Source organism: Sebastes fasciatus, chromosome 8 (assembly GCF_043250625.1).
Source record: "Sebastes fasciatus isolate fSebFas1 chromosome 8, fSebFas1.pri, whole genome shotgun sequence".
NCBI lineage: Eukaryota > Metazoa > Chordata > Actinopteri > Perciformes > Sebastidae > Sebastes > Sebastes fasciatus.
Genome location: NC_133802.1, coordinates 26231076 through 26246970, shown reverse-complemented (window position 1 = coordinate 26246970; position 15895 = coordinate 26231076). Strand labels below are relative to the sequence as shown.

The 15895-nt window shown below is 40.1% G+C and overlaps 1 protein-coding gene across 2 annotated transcripts in view; it reads left to right on the top strand.

Annotated features, from left to right (window-relative positions):
- Positions 1–15895, top strand: part of mtcl2 (microtubule crosslinking factor 2) — a 107967-nt gene that overhangs the window by 5768 nt on the left and 86304 nt on the right. For both annotated transcript variants that reach the window (XM_074644673.1, XM_074644672.1), the window contains exons 2-3: positions 1327–1428; positions 2261–2383. In XM_074644673.1, the coding sequence (XP_074500774.1) occupies positions 1327–1428; positions 2261–2383 (225 nt within the window). The remainder of the gene's footprint in view (positions 1–1326; positions 1429–2260; positions 2384–15895) is intronic.

Sequence of the window (15895 nt, the reverse complement as noted above, 5' to 3'; positions counted from 1 at the left end):
TACATATTGCTTCTTGCTGCAGTCAATTTTAGCTCGATCAACAAATCTCCTTCACAAGATTGCACTCACACAAGCACACTGTTTTCCGCATGCTAAACCACACACATTATGTTACCTAATTGTTAACATGTTTATGATCAATACTCACACATTGTTTATACTGCAGCTAGTAGCAACGTAGACACACCCTACTACACTCACTCCCTTTCTTGCTGTCTTTTTTACTCACACACGCATAAACATCCCCAGAGCTCAGTGTTGCTACAGTCGGAGCTCTGCAGAGGCTGACCCACATTATCCACTCTAGTACATTCTGACAGCGCTATTACTACTACTACTACGACAGCCGCTTGTACTCCTTTTGCTTACTTTGCTTACACATCACACACACTGCTTTTTGTACCCACACACACATTACACACTCTTGAAAGCACACTGTTGTGTAACACCCCATCTGGTGTCCCATAAAGCCCAGCGACCCAGACTTCTTCTGGTGGGGTGTGGTTCATCTCAGTGCAAAAACACGCCAATACAAGAGCTACACCTTAAACACGATTCAGAGGGATGATGCAATTCATGCTGTGAGGCTGACGTGAATAATTCATCTCTAATATGTCAATAAGAGAGGTAGATAACAACACTACTGTAAATGAATCACACAATCTGGCTTATTTTTGAGTGTTTTTGAAAACGTTTGTGAGATATCTTTACTTCATATCTTTTAGAGTGTAGGAATTTTCTTTCCTTTGCTCTGAATTTCCCTGCAGGGACTGTTAAGAGTCTCCTCTAAGGTAATCTGATAACCCGACCATGACCTTTGACCTTCTGGGTGGGAGAGAGAAAGGAGAATCAATCGTATCATATTACCGAGTGCACCATTCTGCTACTTACAACATGTAGATCTCTATTTCTGATGACCTCTTTTATCTGACTTGAGAGAATATTACACAGTAGTTAATTTTAAGAAGACAGTAATAGTTGTAAAGGCTGTTGGATGATGAAGATGTGGTGGCTAATGACGGCAAGCAGCGATTGATGGGCTGGATTACGATCAAAATTAATGGATGATGATTTTTTGATGATGATGATGATTGTCTTGCATATAGGACAAAGATGCTTACAGCTCTTAAGACTCCTATTAAACATTTAAGATTCCCTTTATGGCCCACATACTGTATGTGCTCATAATGCTGTCAGCACTTTGAGTTAGAGTCAGTTAGAAGTCTCTACAACACTTAACAGCTCTTTCCCTGCAGGTTGATATCGGAGGAGTAATGTTAAAATGACAGATGCACTTATACATTCTCTCTTCTTCCCTTTCTCCAGGATGAGATGGAGGAGTTGAGGTCTGAGATGCTGGAGATGAGGGACATGTACATGGAGGACGACGTCTACCAGCTGCAGGACCTACGGCAACAGCTGGAGCAGGTACAACTGTGGGCGGACAGACCAACTAAATGAAAGCACACGTTTCACTTTTACTTTTTATTTATTGATTCAATTAAACCATGCATGTGCTTTGTTCTCCAAGATACAAAATCATTGCATCATACAATATCAATAAATTACACAAAGAACATACCGTAACATAATCGCCATATGTATGTCCAAAAGCAACATTTTTATGTAAGGGGGGGGGGAAATAATAATAAAGAAAAAAAGAAAAGAGAAGAAATAAGATAATTAAAAGCAAGGAGAAACAGCAAAACAAAGAGACAAAAAAAAAAAATAATAATAATAATAATGGTAAGTGAGTGGAAATTAAATTTAAAATGCCTTTTTAACCCTTTTAGATCACAAAATATAAATTTTTATATAAAAATCCAATAATCTTTTCTTCCTTTAAACAAAATATGAAGTGTGCTTATGTAAGCTAGTACCACCCAATTTCAGCCAATAATATCATCCATATCAATATCAAATATTGAGTTTCACTGGGGAATACGTCACAGTACAGAAGCTAAATATGCTGTAACTTCCTTTTCACTGGGACTTTAAATGTGTAAAACAGGCTGCAAAATGTTTTGAAACGTCAAGTATGATAGCGGCCAATCAATCATCTGAACATCATCTTTGAGCAAGAGGTGCTACACAAGGCCAGGTGCATCATGGATGTCTGCATGTCTGATTCTTTTGTATTGCAATAGCTGCTGCAAGGCACATTTTTCCTTGAAGGCACAATAATAAAGTGGAGCAAAGTAGTAGTAGTTTAGACAGTTGACACGTAACATCATCCACTCACACTGCTTCTGTTTCTCAGGCAAATAAGACCTGCCGCATCCTGCAGTACCGGCTGAGGAAGGCCGAGCGACGCTCTCTCCGCGTGGCCCAAACGGGGCAGGTGGACGGGGAACTGATACGAACGCTGGAGCAAGATGTCAAAGTAAGTGTTTACTTTTAGTGCATTCTGCAGCTGCACTTACATAGTGTGTAGCGCTGCATGCAGTATGCACACAATTGGGACACACTACATCATCGTAACATTGCACCTTGAACTTTGACCCTCTTGCTCATATATCCACTTCACAGAGGATTGTGGGTCAGAATAGCAGAAGCGCATGCTGGCTTGCATTCTGCAAAATACGACCGGATGCAGTAGGACATCCTGGTATTTTTGGCACAGTGCATTTAACATACTAGGTATTGGGACATACTTAATATTTTTCTGGCTTACTAAATGGTTTGGTAGTATGGCTATTGGAACGTACAGTTGGTGTGTTTTAGAGAGAGTGATTGAAATGGCTAAATAGCTCTGTGTGGAAGAGGTTCTGAAGTCACAGTTATTAGCTGTGTTCATGCGGTAGATACAGTATACTATGTGAAATAGAGAAAGTGAGATATATGGAATAAGATGTCATAATGTTGCTGTGAGGTAATTTACTCATTTTGAAGTGCATAGTCTTTACTCCAAAAAACGCTCTTAGTTTCCAACAAATGAAGCCAGCAAGCTCGTTAGGCTTCTACTAAATGTCTTTGTCCTCCAGAAATCAAAATCCAGTTTGTGTGGAAATGTTTAAATATAGATATGTTCTCTTAATCTTTATAAGGCCACTCTCAACTAGATATTTTTATTCTGCAGTTTAGTTTTACAGTATGTAGATAAAGATCCGCTTGTGTAAAAATGTAATAGATTCTATTATTCCAATTTTGCTCCAAAGCTGGTGGAAATGATCTCAATAGGAAAATCAGTCTAATGTATGGGTGGTGGCATGACCAGACTTTAGTCAAAAACAGCAGAGAAAAAACCCCTAACCACTGTTGCCCAACATTCAAGGACCTTAAATATGGCTGATTGTTGTTACATACATGCTGTGGTGAGGTCAGACTTTCTCTAAGTTGTTTAAGGAATTTCCCTGTTTAAAATAAAATGGACCAATCTTAACGCTGGCTTAGAAACACTGAACGCCACATTAGGACTCTCAATTGACCTCACATACACACAACTTCGCACACACACACGCACACACACATAAATGCAGTAAATGTACATATAGACACCGCTGTCTTTTACAAGCGTCCTTCACAGTACGCATACATACCAGTCATCCCAATCACTTCGGGAATCCCTGTTAATGGCCAGTTGTACACAAGCAACACTGAGTGCAGGGTAAAGCTTCTGTGCGTGTTTTCTGTCATGCTGACCCTGAACTATGGATACACTCCGTCAAATTCAAAGCGTTCCGCCAACATTTTTTCATGTGATAGAGGATACAATGAGGCCTTTATACCCTCTAAGAGAGAGAGTGTGAGAGTGAGACTGTGATGTCACTCTCAAAGGGCTTTCCGTCGGCTGTTGCTGTCTGTCTCTCCGCTGCTGTCTCACCATCTGGTTGTTTTGGAAGAAGGAAGGAAGGAAGGAAGGAAGGAAGGACGGAAGGACGGAAGGAGGGAGGGAGGGAAAAGGAAGAGCGTACATCCTGTGTCTCTGAGGGTGAAAAAAAGGGGGATTGGTCATTTTTTGAAAATTCAAATCGGCCAATCAGAGAAGGAGGATGAAGGAGGGAGGAATACAAAAAAGAGAAACTAACATAAACAGAAATAGAAGAGGGGAAAATAAGTCATTCAAGAAGGAATAGTTGATTTGAATGGACTTGAATTTTAAATCTTTAGTAGCCAATGGTAGCGCTGGGATAAGGGAGGTCAGAAATGATGGAGAAAATAGAAAGACAAAGCTTGAAAACAAATAGGGCTGCCCCATCTTAGTTGATTAGGTGAATAATCAGTCATTTTTGTCTAAGTCGAATAAGATTTCTTTAGTTGATAAGTCATTTTTAAGGCTCTTCTCATGCTGAATGACGTATTTCTAAGTATTTCTCTGGTAAACACAAGATTTAAAGTGATGCTTTTGTGTCATTCATTGTGTAGAAACTCAGTTTCACAGATCGTTTGATTAAATCAACTAATCGTATGAGTGCTAGTCGACTAAGAATTTCTTTGGTCGAGGACAGCCCTAGAAAAAAAAGCGAGTAAAGTCTGCATCTGCTGGCTACATTAGCAACGAGGGATCATAAACACAGGATACTGAAAAAATATACACTGCAGGGAGACAAACCTGACCTCTCTCACAACACATGGCTGATTGTGTCGTCTTGCTGCCAGAGCCAAAGACTCAGACAGCAGGTCGAGTTACACCATGATGTGTGTGTGTGTGTATGTGTGTGTGTGTGTGTGTGTGTGTGTGTGTGTGTGTGAGTTCATTAATCCTATGCTAAGCTCCTCTTTTGCTGGCCTCTCACAGTCACTCCTCTGTTTATTCTCGTGGCTTTATCATTAGCTTTATAAAAACAGACACTCACTCCTGCCTCTGTGACTCATCACTGATTCAGCTCTACTGGAAAATAACTTAACCAGCAGTAAAAAAAAAAAAGACAATGTCTATAAACAGTTGAGCGGTCTGAATGTCCTTAAACTCAAGAATAACACAAGTATGAATACTAAAAATAGCAGCATCGAAATCCTCCCATCTGCCTCCCACATACTATTTGTTGTTGTGATGATAAATGTAATCTAGTGCAACTGGTTGAGTTGGGCTTTGCTTGGGCTTGCACCAACACACTCAACACACAACCCTCCGTAGCAAGTTTAAGTCGCTTTTGTCAACATCACCAGCGATCATCATCAGCTCACAGCATATAAAGCTAATTAGCATGTTGCACTGGCAGCATGCTGCTCAACCCACCAAGTAAAAAACAAACAATCCTTGTGATTAAAGGGCGGGTCCATCTGCGTTCTTCTCTTATAAAAAGCGTGCCATAGGTAAGCTTATCAAAGCTATCAATAAGCTTATAAATAAGCCATTATATCACTGTTTACGTAGCCACCACACCAGACTCCATTAACAAAACAGTAATTTGACCTCTCAGAACACGGGAGTTGCTGGTCTACCGCTGCATCAATCGGTCAGTAAGTTACTGTATGTAACGTTAATACACTGACCATAAGGATGTATATATACTGTATCATGCAGACACCTAGAAGGTCAGGTCACATGAGAAGAAGGGCTTGTTAAAATTGCATTTTGACGCTATAACATTACATACTTTGACCTTAATTTTAACGTTTGAATTTGAATACATGAGGAACACCACTGGAAAGCTACGTGATTATATAAAAAAGCTAAAAAAAAAACAAATAATGGACCTGCCCTTTAAACGATGATCCACTCTAAGACCTGAGCCCCAGCAGCCCCAGAACTTGACCTTGAACTTGCTGAGCTGCTCTACACTGAGCTGCTTTACAAAAGAAATTGGCTTAACTACTGTTGATGCCTTAAGGCCTTGATGTGATGACTCACTCACATGCAAAAACACACAAATTGGCAAATGCTCGCACACACACAGACTTGAACTTGCGCAATGGAACACACACACATGAACTCTCTCACACCCTGTTTGTCCTTCATTCTGCTATTCCCTCTGTCTGTCTTTCTGGCCACGTGACCTTTAGTGCTCCTCGAGGGAGTGTGAGTGATGAAGACAGATGGAGAAAAGATAGTACGATAACTGAGGGAAATGGACAAAGAGAGAGATTGTGTGTTTGTCACATATATACTAATTGACAAAAACATCTGCTTTTGTACTTACATCACATGCTCTTATTTGTGTTGTTTTAGAAATCCAGTGTGCCGGCGTGCATGTGACTTTGTGAGTGTGTGTGTGCGCGGTACGGCTGTCAGGATCTCCATGAGAATGTCTGACATCATTTCCTGTCCTACTCACACACTTCTCTCATTCCCACAGGCTACAGACATCTGGACACACACACACACACACACACACACACACAGAGGAAATAGTTGTTAAGATTCTCATGATGTCGACCCAGCAGTTGCTCTTCACTGTATCTCCCCCGAGAGTATTCAGTTTTGCATTTGCCTTGAAGGGCCGACTATAAACTAACTGACACTTAAGATCTCAACCGGGTCTTTCATGTGAGAGAATATGTGAGCTTGTAGTTTGAGTGAGCAGGTCTTTTTAAAAGCATATCCAACATTTTGGAAAATATGCTTTTTTTTTGTATCACTAACAGGTGTTAGATGAGAAGTTAGATATCAGTTTCATCTGTGTGCTTTCAGTATAGAGAGTGGTCCAGGATGAGTTTTGCATAGCTGGTTGCCCAAATAAGGAGAGAGCTCAGACCAGTACAGCAGTGGCTGTAAACCAGGACAGCTTTATGGTGCCATGTGTAATGCTTTTGCTACCCGTGTCACCAGTGTACAGTATGTGCTGTTGGTAATGTAAACATCACATATGCAGTACAGTTAATCTAATTATTTGACAGTTTTTTCCACCAACCCTCATTTCTATTTCTATCCTTTCTCTCTTCTTTTTTTCATTCATTGTTTTTTTCACAGCACTACTTCTTATGACTCTATACTTCATACTCCTCTGAGTGTAGTGTTTCTGTGCTTCCTGTAGATGATATTATGGGCTTCATCACACACTGAAGAGTCATCCTACCTCTCTCACTCCCTCACAGACACATAGCATATACTGCTGTAGTTGTGAGGACCCTAATTGAGATAATATATTCAGTAGCGTCGAAGAGGCCGTTCACATGTTGCATCTTAAAACGCGTGGAAAATGTCAGCCGTGCCGCTTTCCTCCTTTTATCTAAGGTGCTTGGGAGGTTGTGCTCCTGTGGCGCCTGCCGTTACTAAGCAACCAAAACCTGCGTGCTACGGTGATGATGAAGTTGCGGTAAATTAGCAGTAAGCCTCACTGACTAAACTAAACTCAGTCAAAACAAAGATAGATGGATTTCCAGCACCATTAATCCCTCACAGCAGCTTTACTGCTCGATTTCTCTGTCTGATCTTTCAACAGGATGTTTTGATGTTCTTGGACGGAAAGGGTGAAGCAAGTAAAATAGTCCGTGGGACAGATCATAAAGCTCTGGGTAGCCCTGTACTAAAAACAATAACTTCTTCTCCATATACTCCAGATATTAACAGAAGAAAGAAAAGATATCTGCCGGCTGTGATTGGTTGTTTCTCGTCACATGACATGCAGTGTGCGATGTTGCGTTCCAAAAGTGGAACTACTTTTTATCTCGGGGCGCAGCCGTCTAACCCTGAAAAATAGGCATTGCGGCGTCCCTCTTGCTTTTGAGCGCGCCTTCCTCACGTCTACATTGACAATAATGGATGCGAGGGTGCAGAATATGTGGTACGTGACCGGCCCCTAACCCCGAACCTCCACAACTGCATGTCTAAACCCAAGTCTTAACTTTCAAAAAGGCAAATGCATTTTTAAGAAGTGAGAATCGCTTTCCAAAAATGTCCTCAATCTCAAGGTCTTAAAGTCAAATTTGGTCCTCACAAAAATAGAAGCACTGGCGCTCACAAACACACTGTCATTAGATTAGTGCTGGGAAGCAGCCGTATCCGGTACATTATATCGGAAAAGGGCCAGCTCCCGGCCTCATCTCCATATGTTAGGTTATGTGCAGTGTGTGTGCCTGCGTGTGTGTGTGTGTGTGCGTGAGAGACAAAATTGGATTCAGTTTAGTTCTTGTACTGTATGAGCTCCAGTAAAGTGTTCCTCTTGCATCTCTCTCTCTCTCTCTCTCTCTCTCACACACACACACACACACACACACACACACACACACACCCCTCAACCCCCACTCTTGCACCATGTGTCATGCACTCACTGTAGGAAGTAGAGTTTCCATGCGAGTATCAATCATTACAGTACATCCCTGTTCCCATTAGGGACTGTGGTTTCCACTGTGTGTGTGCGTGCGTGCGTGCGTGCATTCGTGTGTGTGTGTGTCATGTCAGTATGGGCCGATTCAAAGCAGTACCACTACTTTTGGTACTGATTATTTATCCCATCATAGTTTTTACAGCACTGCAGAACTCGTAAGTTACACACAGGACCCCGACAGGTCCAGATATTTAGCATGCTAGAGATCTGGAATGTATCTGCGAGGCATCGGCGAGCTCTCTGCTTGTGTCTTTGAGCAGTTCACACATGATGCTCGAGCGCCGATGTGCGAGCAAACGCCAATTTGTCTCTGATCTAAGTGCTTTTGTCGGAGATCTCCAAAAATTGTCAGGGAGCGGAAAATCAGGGCTAAAGTCGTGTAGTGTGAACTAGCTATTACATGAGAGCAGATAAACACACTGTTAATCCATTACTCACACCTTTGCTCTTTTTGGTTTGACACCACCTACCAGAGACGCCCCAAGCCGATCCTAAGTATTGGTATCGTGGCTAATCCAGACATATTTTAACCGATCGATATCGGCTAAAATGTAGCCAATCGGAATCTGATCCTTTTCTATACTGTGCTTTAGTCAGCTTTGTCTACTTCAGTCTGCTAGTGTTGCAGCACGATTCTACTTTTCCACATTTCACTGCATATGAGAATGAAAATTAGAGTGGTAATGTGAAAAAATTATTTGTACTGGTGATTGAGTCTCTCATTAGAACTGCATGCACACTCTTTTGGAACGGGAGAGATCCGAAGTTTGACAGACCTGTCACACTTAGTTATGTTTGCTAAGCTATTGGACTATCGCTGTTCAATTGTGCTCAAATGATAAGCTGAAGGGTCAATCGATAGAAAATGTACAAGTTTGACGATCAATGTATCTTTTAAGTCATTTATCAAGCAAAAATGGCAAAACATTCACTGGTTCCCACCTCTCAAATGTGATAAATGTGCTGCTTGTCTTTGTTGTATATCATTGAATATTGAATATTTAATATCTGTTGGTTTTAGGGCTGCAAATAACGATTATTTTCATTGTCGATTAATCTGTCAATTATTTTTTCAATTAATCGATTAGTTGTTTGGTCTATAAAATGGTAAAAAATATTGATCAATGTTTCCAAGATGACGTCCTCAAATGTCTTGTTTTGTCCACAACTCAAAGATATTCCGTTTACTGTCATAGAGGAGTAAAGAAACCAGAAAATATTCACATTTAAGAAGCGGGAATCAGAGAATTTTGACTTTTTTCACTTAAAAAATTAGAGAGATAATTGACAGATAAATCGATAATGAGAAAAATCATTAGCCATATCATGTACTACTGCAAATACTACTACGACTACTTTGATATCAAGTACACTACTGGATTGATGTCTGTATGTTATGTATGCATGAACGGATGGATGGGCAGAATGATGGTTGGTGATATCGGAGGTGAGACACACTTTTCCAACTGCCAAATGACATGCCAAGGATTGTGGGAAGGAATTCATCACATTCCAGCGCCCTGCGTCCCTCCCTATCTCGCTCTCTTCTCTCTTTATCCAGAGATAGATGGATCACAGGCTGTACTAGAACAGCTGTCACGCCACTGGCTCTCTCTCTCTCTCTCTCTCTTCCACACATAATGGCTTTATATATAGACACGAAGCAGATTACTTGTGATGTAACATCCTCTAAATGGGTGTTGAGAGGCCAGAATGTTGGACGAATGTCAAAAAGGTCAACAGCATCAACGCTTAACATCAACACCAGAGGCTACCTCAGAGCTACTCACCGCCTCATGCAAAATCCTTTTTGAGCAGACTTGAATGAAATATATAAACACTCTATGCACCATGTTATAGCTGACAAGCTTTGAATATGGAAAGCATAAATCATAAATTGTGAGCAAGAGAGCAGCTACATCAGTGATATGGAAGTATAGTTTGTACCTGCCTATGGCATGGATGCTGGTGTGCGTTTGACACATTGTGATGAGTTACAGTGTCTTCATGGGCTCCAGGGCTGTAAAGCTATTTCTTCTTATGAAATGATGACAGTGCTCACACACAAAAAACAGCAGTGAAGAACTGATGCAATATGAGGCTTTTGCAGGAAATCCACAGCGTAGATGAGAAGAAGAGAACCAGAAATGTGTTTCAAGTTGTCATTCGTTATTTTATAAGCAGAATAAGGTTGTGTCAGCCGTATCTCTTTAGTTAACCACCACTCTCTGCGAAGCACATCGTAATCATGATTCCCAGGAGTTCAGCATCGTCAGATGTAGAACTTTAAAGGATGTTACAGAAGCAGAGGTGGAAAGTAACCATGTAGATTTACTCCAGTATAATTGAGATATTTATACTTTGAATATTTCCATTTTTTCAGCTTTATACTTCTATCGTACTACATTTTAAAGGGAAATATCATACTTTATAACCTACTGCATTTATCTTATAGTGGCATTTTGATGCTTTGCAGATAAAGACTGTAAATGCAACATGTTGCAATAGGTTAAGCTACCTAGTGTAACAGAATAGAAATTATAAACTTGGCGCTATAACCAAGAGTATTTTTGAATTGTTCTAATACGTAAGTAAAAGATGTGAAAACTTATTTCCCCACTGCACAGAAGTTACTGGGTCTTTATCTTGCGAAATAGGGCTGGGTGATGTAACGATGTATATCGTCAAAACAATGTAAAAATCGTTCACATTTTTCTATATTGTTTCTATCGTGATGTCGAAAAACCAGCGGCCGAACTGCGTCAGGGCAATTTATACGTAATTTGGACGACGCTTTACGTTCTGATCCTTGCACGTCAGCGCAAAGCTGGAGCGAACGGTCAAAACACCCCTAGATAACACAGATAATAATTAAATGTATAGCGGCACATTTTCAATTGGTATGAATGTTTAACGCTATGACACTTCTTGTACATTGCAATGACACCTATTGTAAACAAACTTATTTCATCTCTATCATTTCACTTGAAACGGTCCTGTTCATTTTGCAAGTTCTTTATAAAATGAGAAAATATTTAGCACTTTTCATTTGTCAAGTGTTTAATTCACACAGGAGTATACAAAGTTAGACTTTACCATGTGGTTATTTCAAATAGACTGTTTATTTATTGAATTACCAGAAATCTATATCTATATTGTGATTAATATCCTTATCGGGATAGAAGATTATGGCCATATCACCCCAGCCCTATTACGAAGTATGACTTTGTTGATTTGTTATTGAGGTGTTGCAACAAAAAGTGCAATGAAACCAGATGGAGACAGAGCAGCAGTCTAATTTGGTTTATCAGCTATTTAATAACCAGTAGTGTGATTATGAAATATTCACTCAAAACACTTCTTTTCTGTCCGCACAACTACGAGCTGACTCTGCAGGACTCTCCTCTGTGATTAACGGAGGGGTTCAGCTAAACAGCAGGCAGTCGATAATTCTACAGGGAGCTGCACTTTGTAAGCACATTTCATAGCTCATTAAAAAAACAAACATTAAAGTCACCTCCAAGGTCGACTGTCAGGCCTCAGACGCCTTTCAGTTTCAGTGGAGTCATCGTTCCCCAACATGAGTCTGTGATTTGATAAACAACGCAGGACTGTAGAGTGCTGATGCAAATAAAACTACAGATTGAAGGAGTGTTTCTGTCAGATTTAGCATCAGTATAAATGGTTATGTTTTTATTTTACTTGACAACAGAATGGCTAAAATACTCTGAGATAGACAAAAAAGCAAAGTGAAAGAGCCCCCATAAATACAATTGTGGTTCCAACATGTATTCAACAACAAAGATGTTAATGTTCTTGGTAAAGTTAAAAAAAGACACGACCATGGTGAAGTCACTCAAAATACTTTCACAAGTGACATTTCAAAACAACAAAGGACTGCTGAGCTTGTCTTTTATGGACAAAGCCGTGTGATAAATTCATTTTAAGCAGAGCCTCTCTGTGTTTGTTACTGTCGCCTCAGAGCAGGAAGGTCCTAATTTCAAACCCTGTCAGAGCTGACTGAAGCCTCTCTCAGGTTTGCATGTTTCCTCCCACACCAAAAGACATGAATGTTTCAGTAGCTCTTCTGTCAATGCTCCGGGGCAACACTGGAGTTGTCCCCATGTGCTGTAGGATTGTTGCTACTCCTAAACAGATGAGTTTAAATCTAGAGGACAACTTTCTAATGCTCTGAAGTTTTAGGAAATTCTATAAAATATATATATATTTCTGTTTTTTAAACGTATTTTTCTGTGATTTTTATAAAAATCTTCTTATATCTGACTTTCATTGACATAATGCCATGCCTTCCCATGTCTCACCCCAACCTTTACCTTCACAAAACCTAAATATAACGTTAATGCGAACAGTGACGAAACAGCCTTTTTTGAGGAAATGGGAACCACAAAAAACACCCTTTTATTTTAAGTTCAAAACGGAAATTGATCCTTGCAAAGACAAGTAGAAGTGCACACACACGCACACAGACACACACACACACACACACACACACACACACACACTATACATAGCTGTGGTGTTTCCATAACGGCCATCAGTTTAACAGCTTCCCTCCCTGTAGATTTTATCAGAGAGGTTTTACATGCAGCCAGTAAAGTGTGTGTGTGTGTGCAAACCGGCTTAATAAGACTCGAGACTCGCCGTTGAACACCATCAAACACACAAACCACACACAGTGTAGTGTACACGAGAGAGACCTATTTGATGACTAACTGCCACTTGTTGAACGATATTGCTGTTTGCCCTGTGGCCAGTGTGAGTGTGTGTTGTGTGTTTTGTTCTTGCCTCGCTCTCTCTGCTTCTGGAGGTTTTTTCCTACTCTCCTGACTCCATACTCTCTCTGTCACACACACACTCTTTAATACGTACACACATGTACACATGCACTTTTCCCAGCTCGGCAGCACCCTGACTGAATGCTAATTACATCCTATAGCTCTGTTGCTGGGTAAAACCACAGCTTCAATGGCGTTAAATTCCTACACGCTTCCCTTTAACATAGAAGAACAATACAGCATTTAATAGGAGTCAACGGCTGACAAAGGAGTGTTGAGGAGGAGGAGGAGGTGGAGGGGGAGATGAAGACCCATAAACCTGCAGTGGTGAAAACATGCCATCAATAAAAGCTGTTTTCTCTTTCGAATATTGACGCACCGATCAAAATTAAGCACGGTGTTAATCAATCACGTTTCCTGCCGATTCGATCCACGTAAAGCTCCACATAAAGAACTCCTCTGTGTCTTAATACACAAACGCTGATGTTGACGTGTTCTGTTGATCTGCATCAGAGAGACCGAGGGAGCAAAATTGATATGCAAAACCTTTTGGTTATAGTGATTATCTGCAAGATCCATTTTCATATTTCATCTCCATATTTATTGCTCAGTTCTCGCTGCTGTCGTGTTTCTGCGCCGCATCCCCCCAGAGATAACCTGCCAATCCGTCACTGTGGGCGGGACTTTGACATCTTCCTTTGATGTTCTGTTGATGGACTCTATGTCCCATGTGATTAATCCCCCAGGAACTACACAGCACTAAGCTGTACAGCTAGTATAGTGGCCACAGTCACTAATTACACAACCATCACAAAAGAACTCGCTGTAAGTTTATTAAGAAAATCTATTGAGTTTTCACATTTGCATTTTTTTTTTTGTTGCTGCATGATCTTAATTAATTCATAAAGATGATACTGAAATGCAAAAAACACAATCAAAACCATTTTTGAAAATTAAATTCAGTTGCTCATTTAGCAACAACTTAAAGTTCAAAGTTCAATTCAGTGCACAATATGAAGAGAAGGAGCTGCTGGAAAAAAGAAGAAATATCGTAGACGTTGGTGTGAAGGCTCCAGTGACAGCTTGGAAAACCCTTAAATTAATAAATAAGTCCTCGGATAAACATCTTGGCTGAGGTTTTTAATTTTTCAAATTTGAAGTCGGCAGTAGAGTGAAAGTTACAGCTTGATGGCCATTTTTTTTTATACTTCCCGTACAGCATGTTAATTTGTTCTATGCAAACCGCCAAAATACTGCATACTCAGCATTTATATTTACTGTTAGCTTTAGGAAGGATGGAAAGGCTGTCATGAACTGGATTTAGGTTGAGCAACAGAGAGTTGCAAAGTTGCATTTTATTGAAAATCACAGGATTATAACCTAAAACAGGTATGCAAATATCAGAAGATGTGTGACAGTTGAATAAAATTGAAAATTAGATGGAAAGTGGCGAAGCGGAAAAAATTACAAAAGAGAAAGAGACGGCATTTTTACCAGTACAAAGGGAACCATTAGGAACTATTGAAACCAGAGAAAAACTGAATGACAGAGAGAAATACAGGAGGTGTACAGAGAAGAAGAAATACACAGTCTGCACACATTAAAACATGAATTGGCGTGTGGTGGAGCTCAGGGAGCCGTTGGGTAGAGTGAGAGTGGGCAGTACAGAGGGGCATTGTGGGATTCAGCTGCACACTGGCACTGGTTCAAACACACACACACACACACACACACACACACATGCACACACACACACACACACACACACACACACACACACACACACACACACACACACACACATGCACACAGACTCACAGTAAGTGCTAACAATTACAAATTGTGTTCAGAGAGATATTGCAGATGAGTAACGCAAGTGTGAACACACACACACACACACACACACACACACACACACATATTAGGGCTGGCAATTGATTAAAATATTTAATCGGGATTAATTGCAAATTAATCACACATTTTTTATCTGTTCAAAATGTACCTTAAAGGGAGATTTGTCAAGTATTTAATACTCTTATCAACATGGGAGTGGACAAATATGCTTGTTTTATGTAAATCTATGTATATATTAATCATTGGAAATCAATTAACGACACAAAACATGACAAATATTGTCCAGAAACCCTCACAGGTACTGCATTCAGCATAAAAAAAATGCTCCAATCATAACATGGCAAACTGCAGCCCAACAGGCAACAACAGCTGTCAGTGTGTCAGTGTGCTGACTTGACTATGACTTGCCCCAAACTGCATGTGATTATCATAAAGTGGGCATGTCTGTAAAGGGGAGACTCGTGGGTACCCATAGAACCCATTTTCATTCACATATCTTGAGGTCAGAGGTCAAGGGACCACTTTGAAAATGGCCATGACGGTGTTTCCTCACCAAAATATACTGCAAACAGAACATACTATATTACATATATATAATAGTAACATATTAATAAAATAACATACACTAGACGAACCCAGATGCAAACTTGATTTTTATATTGTCAAAGTGTATATAAAAGTTTGCACTTTTCAATTGTGTTACTGCACCACATAGTTAAAGTTATTTGGGCACAGATCTTACCAGGTGATATTGTCACCAAATGATGCTGCGCTTTGAACTGACCGACTTCTCACCTTGTTTCCATATAATCAAATGAAAGCAGCTGGCAGGCCTTTAGTGCAGAGCAGTACTACAACAGGATAACGTGGCTCTGTGTTGTCACCACTTTGTGTGTGTTCTTACCTCCTTTTTGAGGTGGTACCAAATCAAAGTACACAATATATTATAAAATGATGGTGAATAATAAATGAATAAGGCCCACTCTCACTAATTTTTAACATAAAAGTCAATTCTATCAACACAAAACGGTGAAA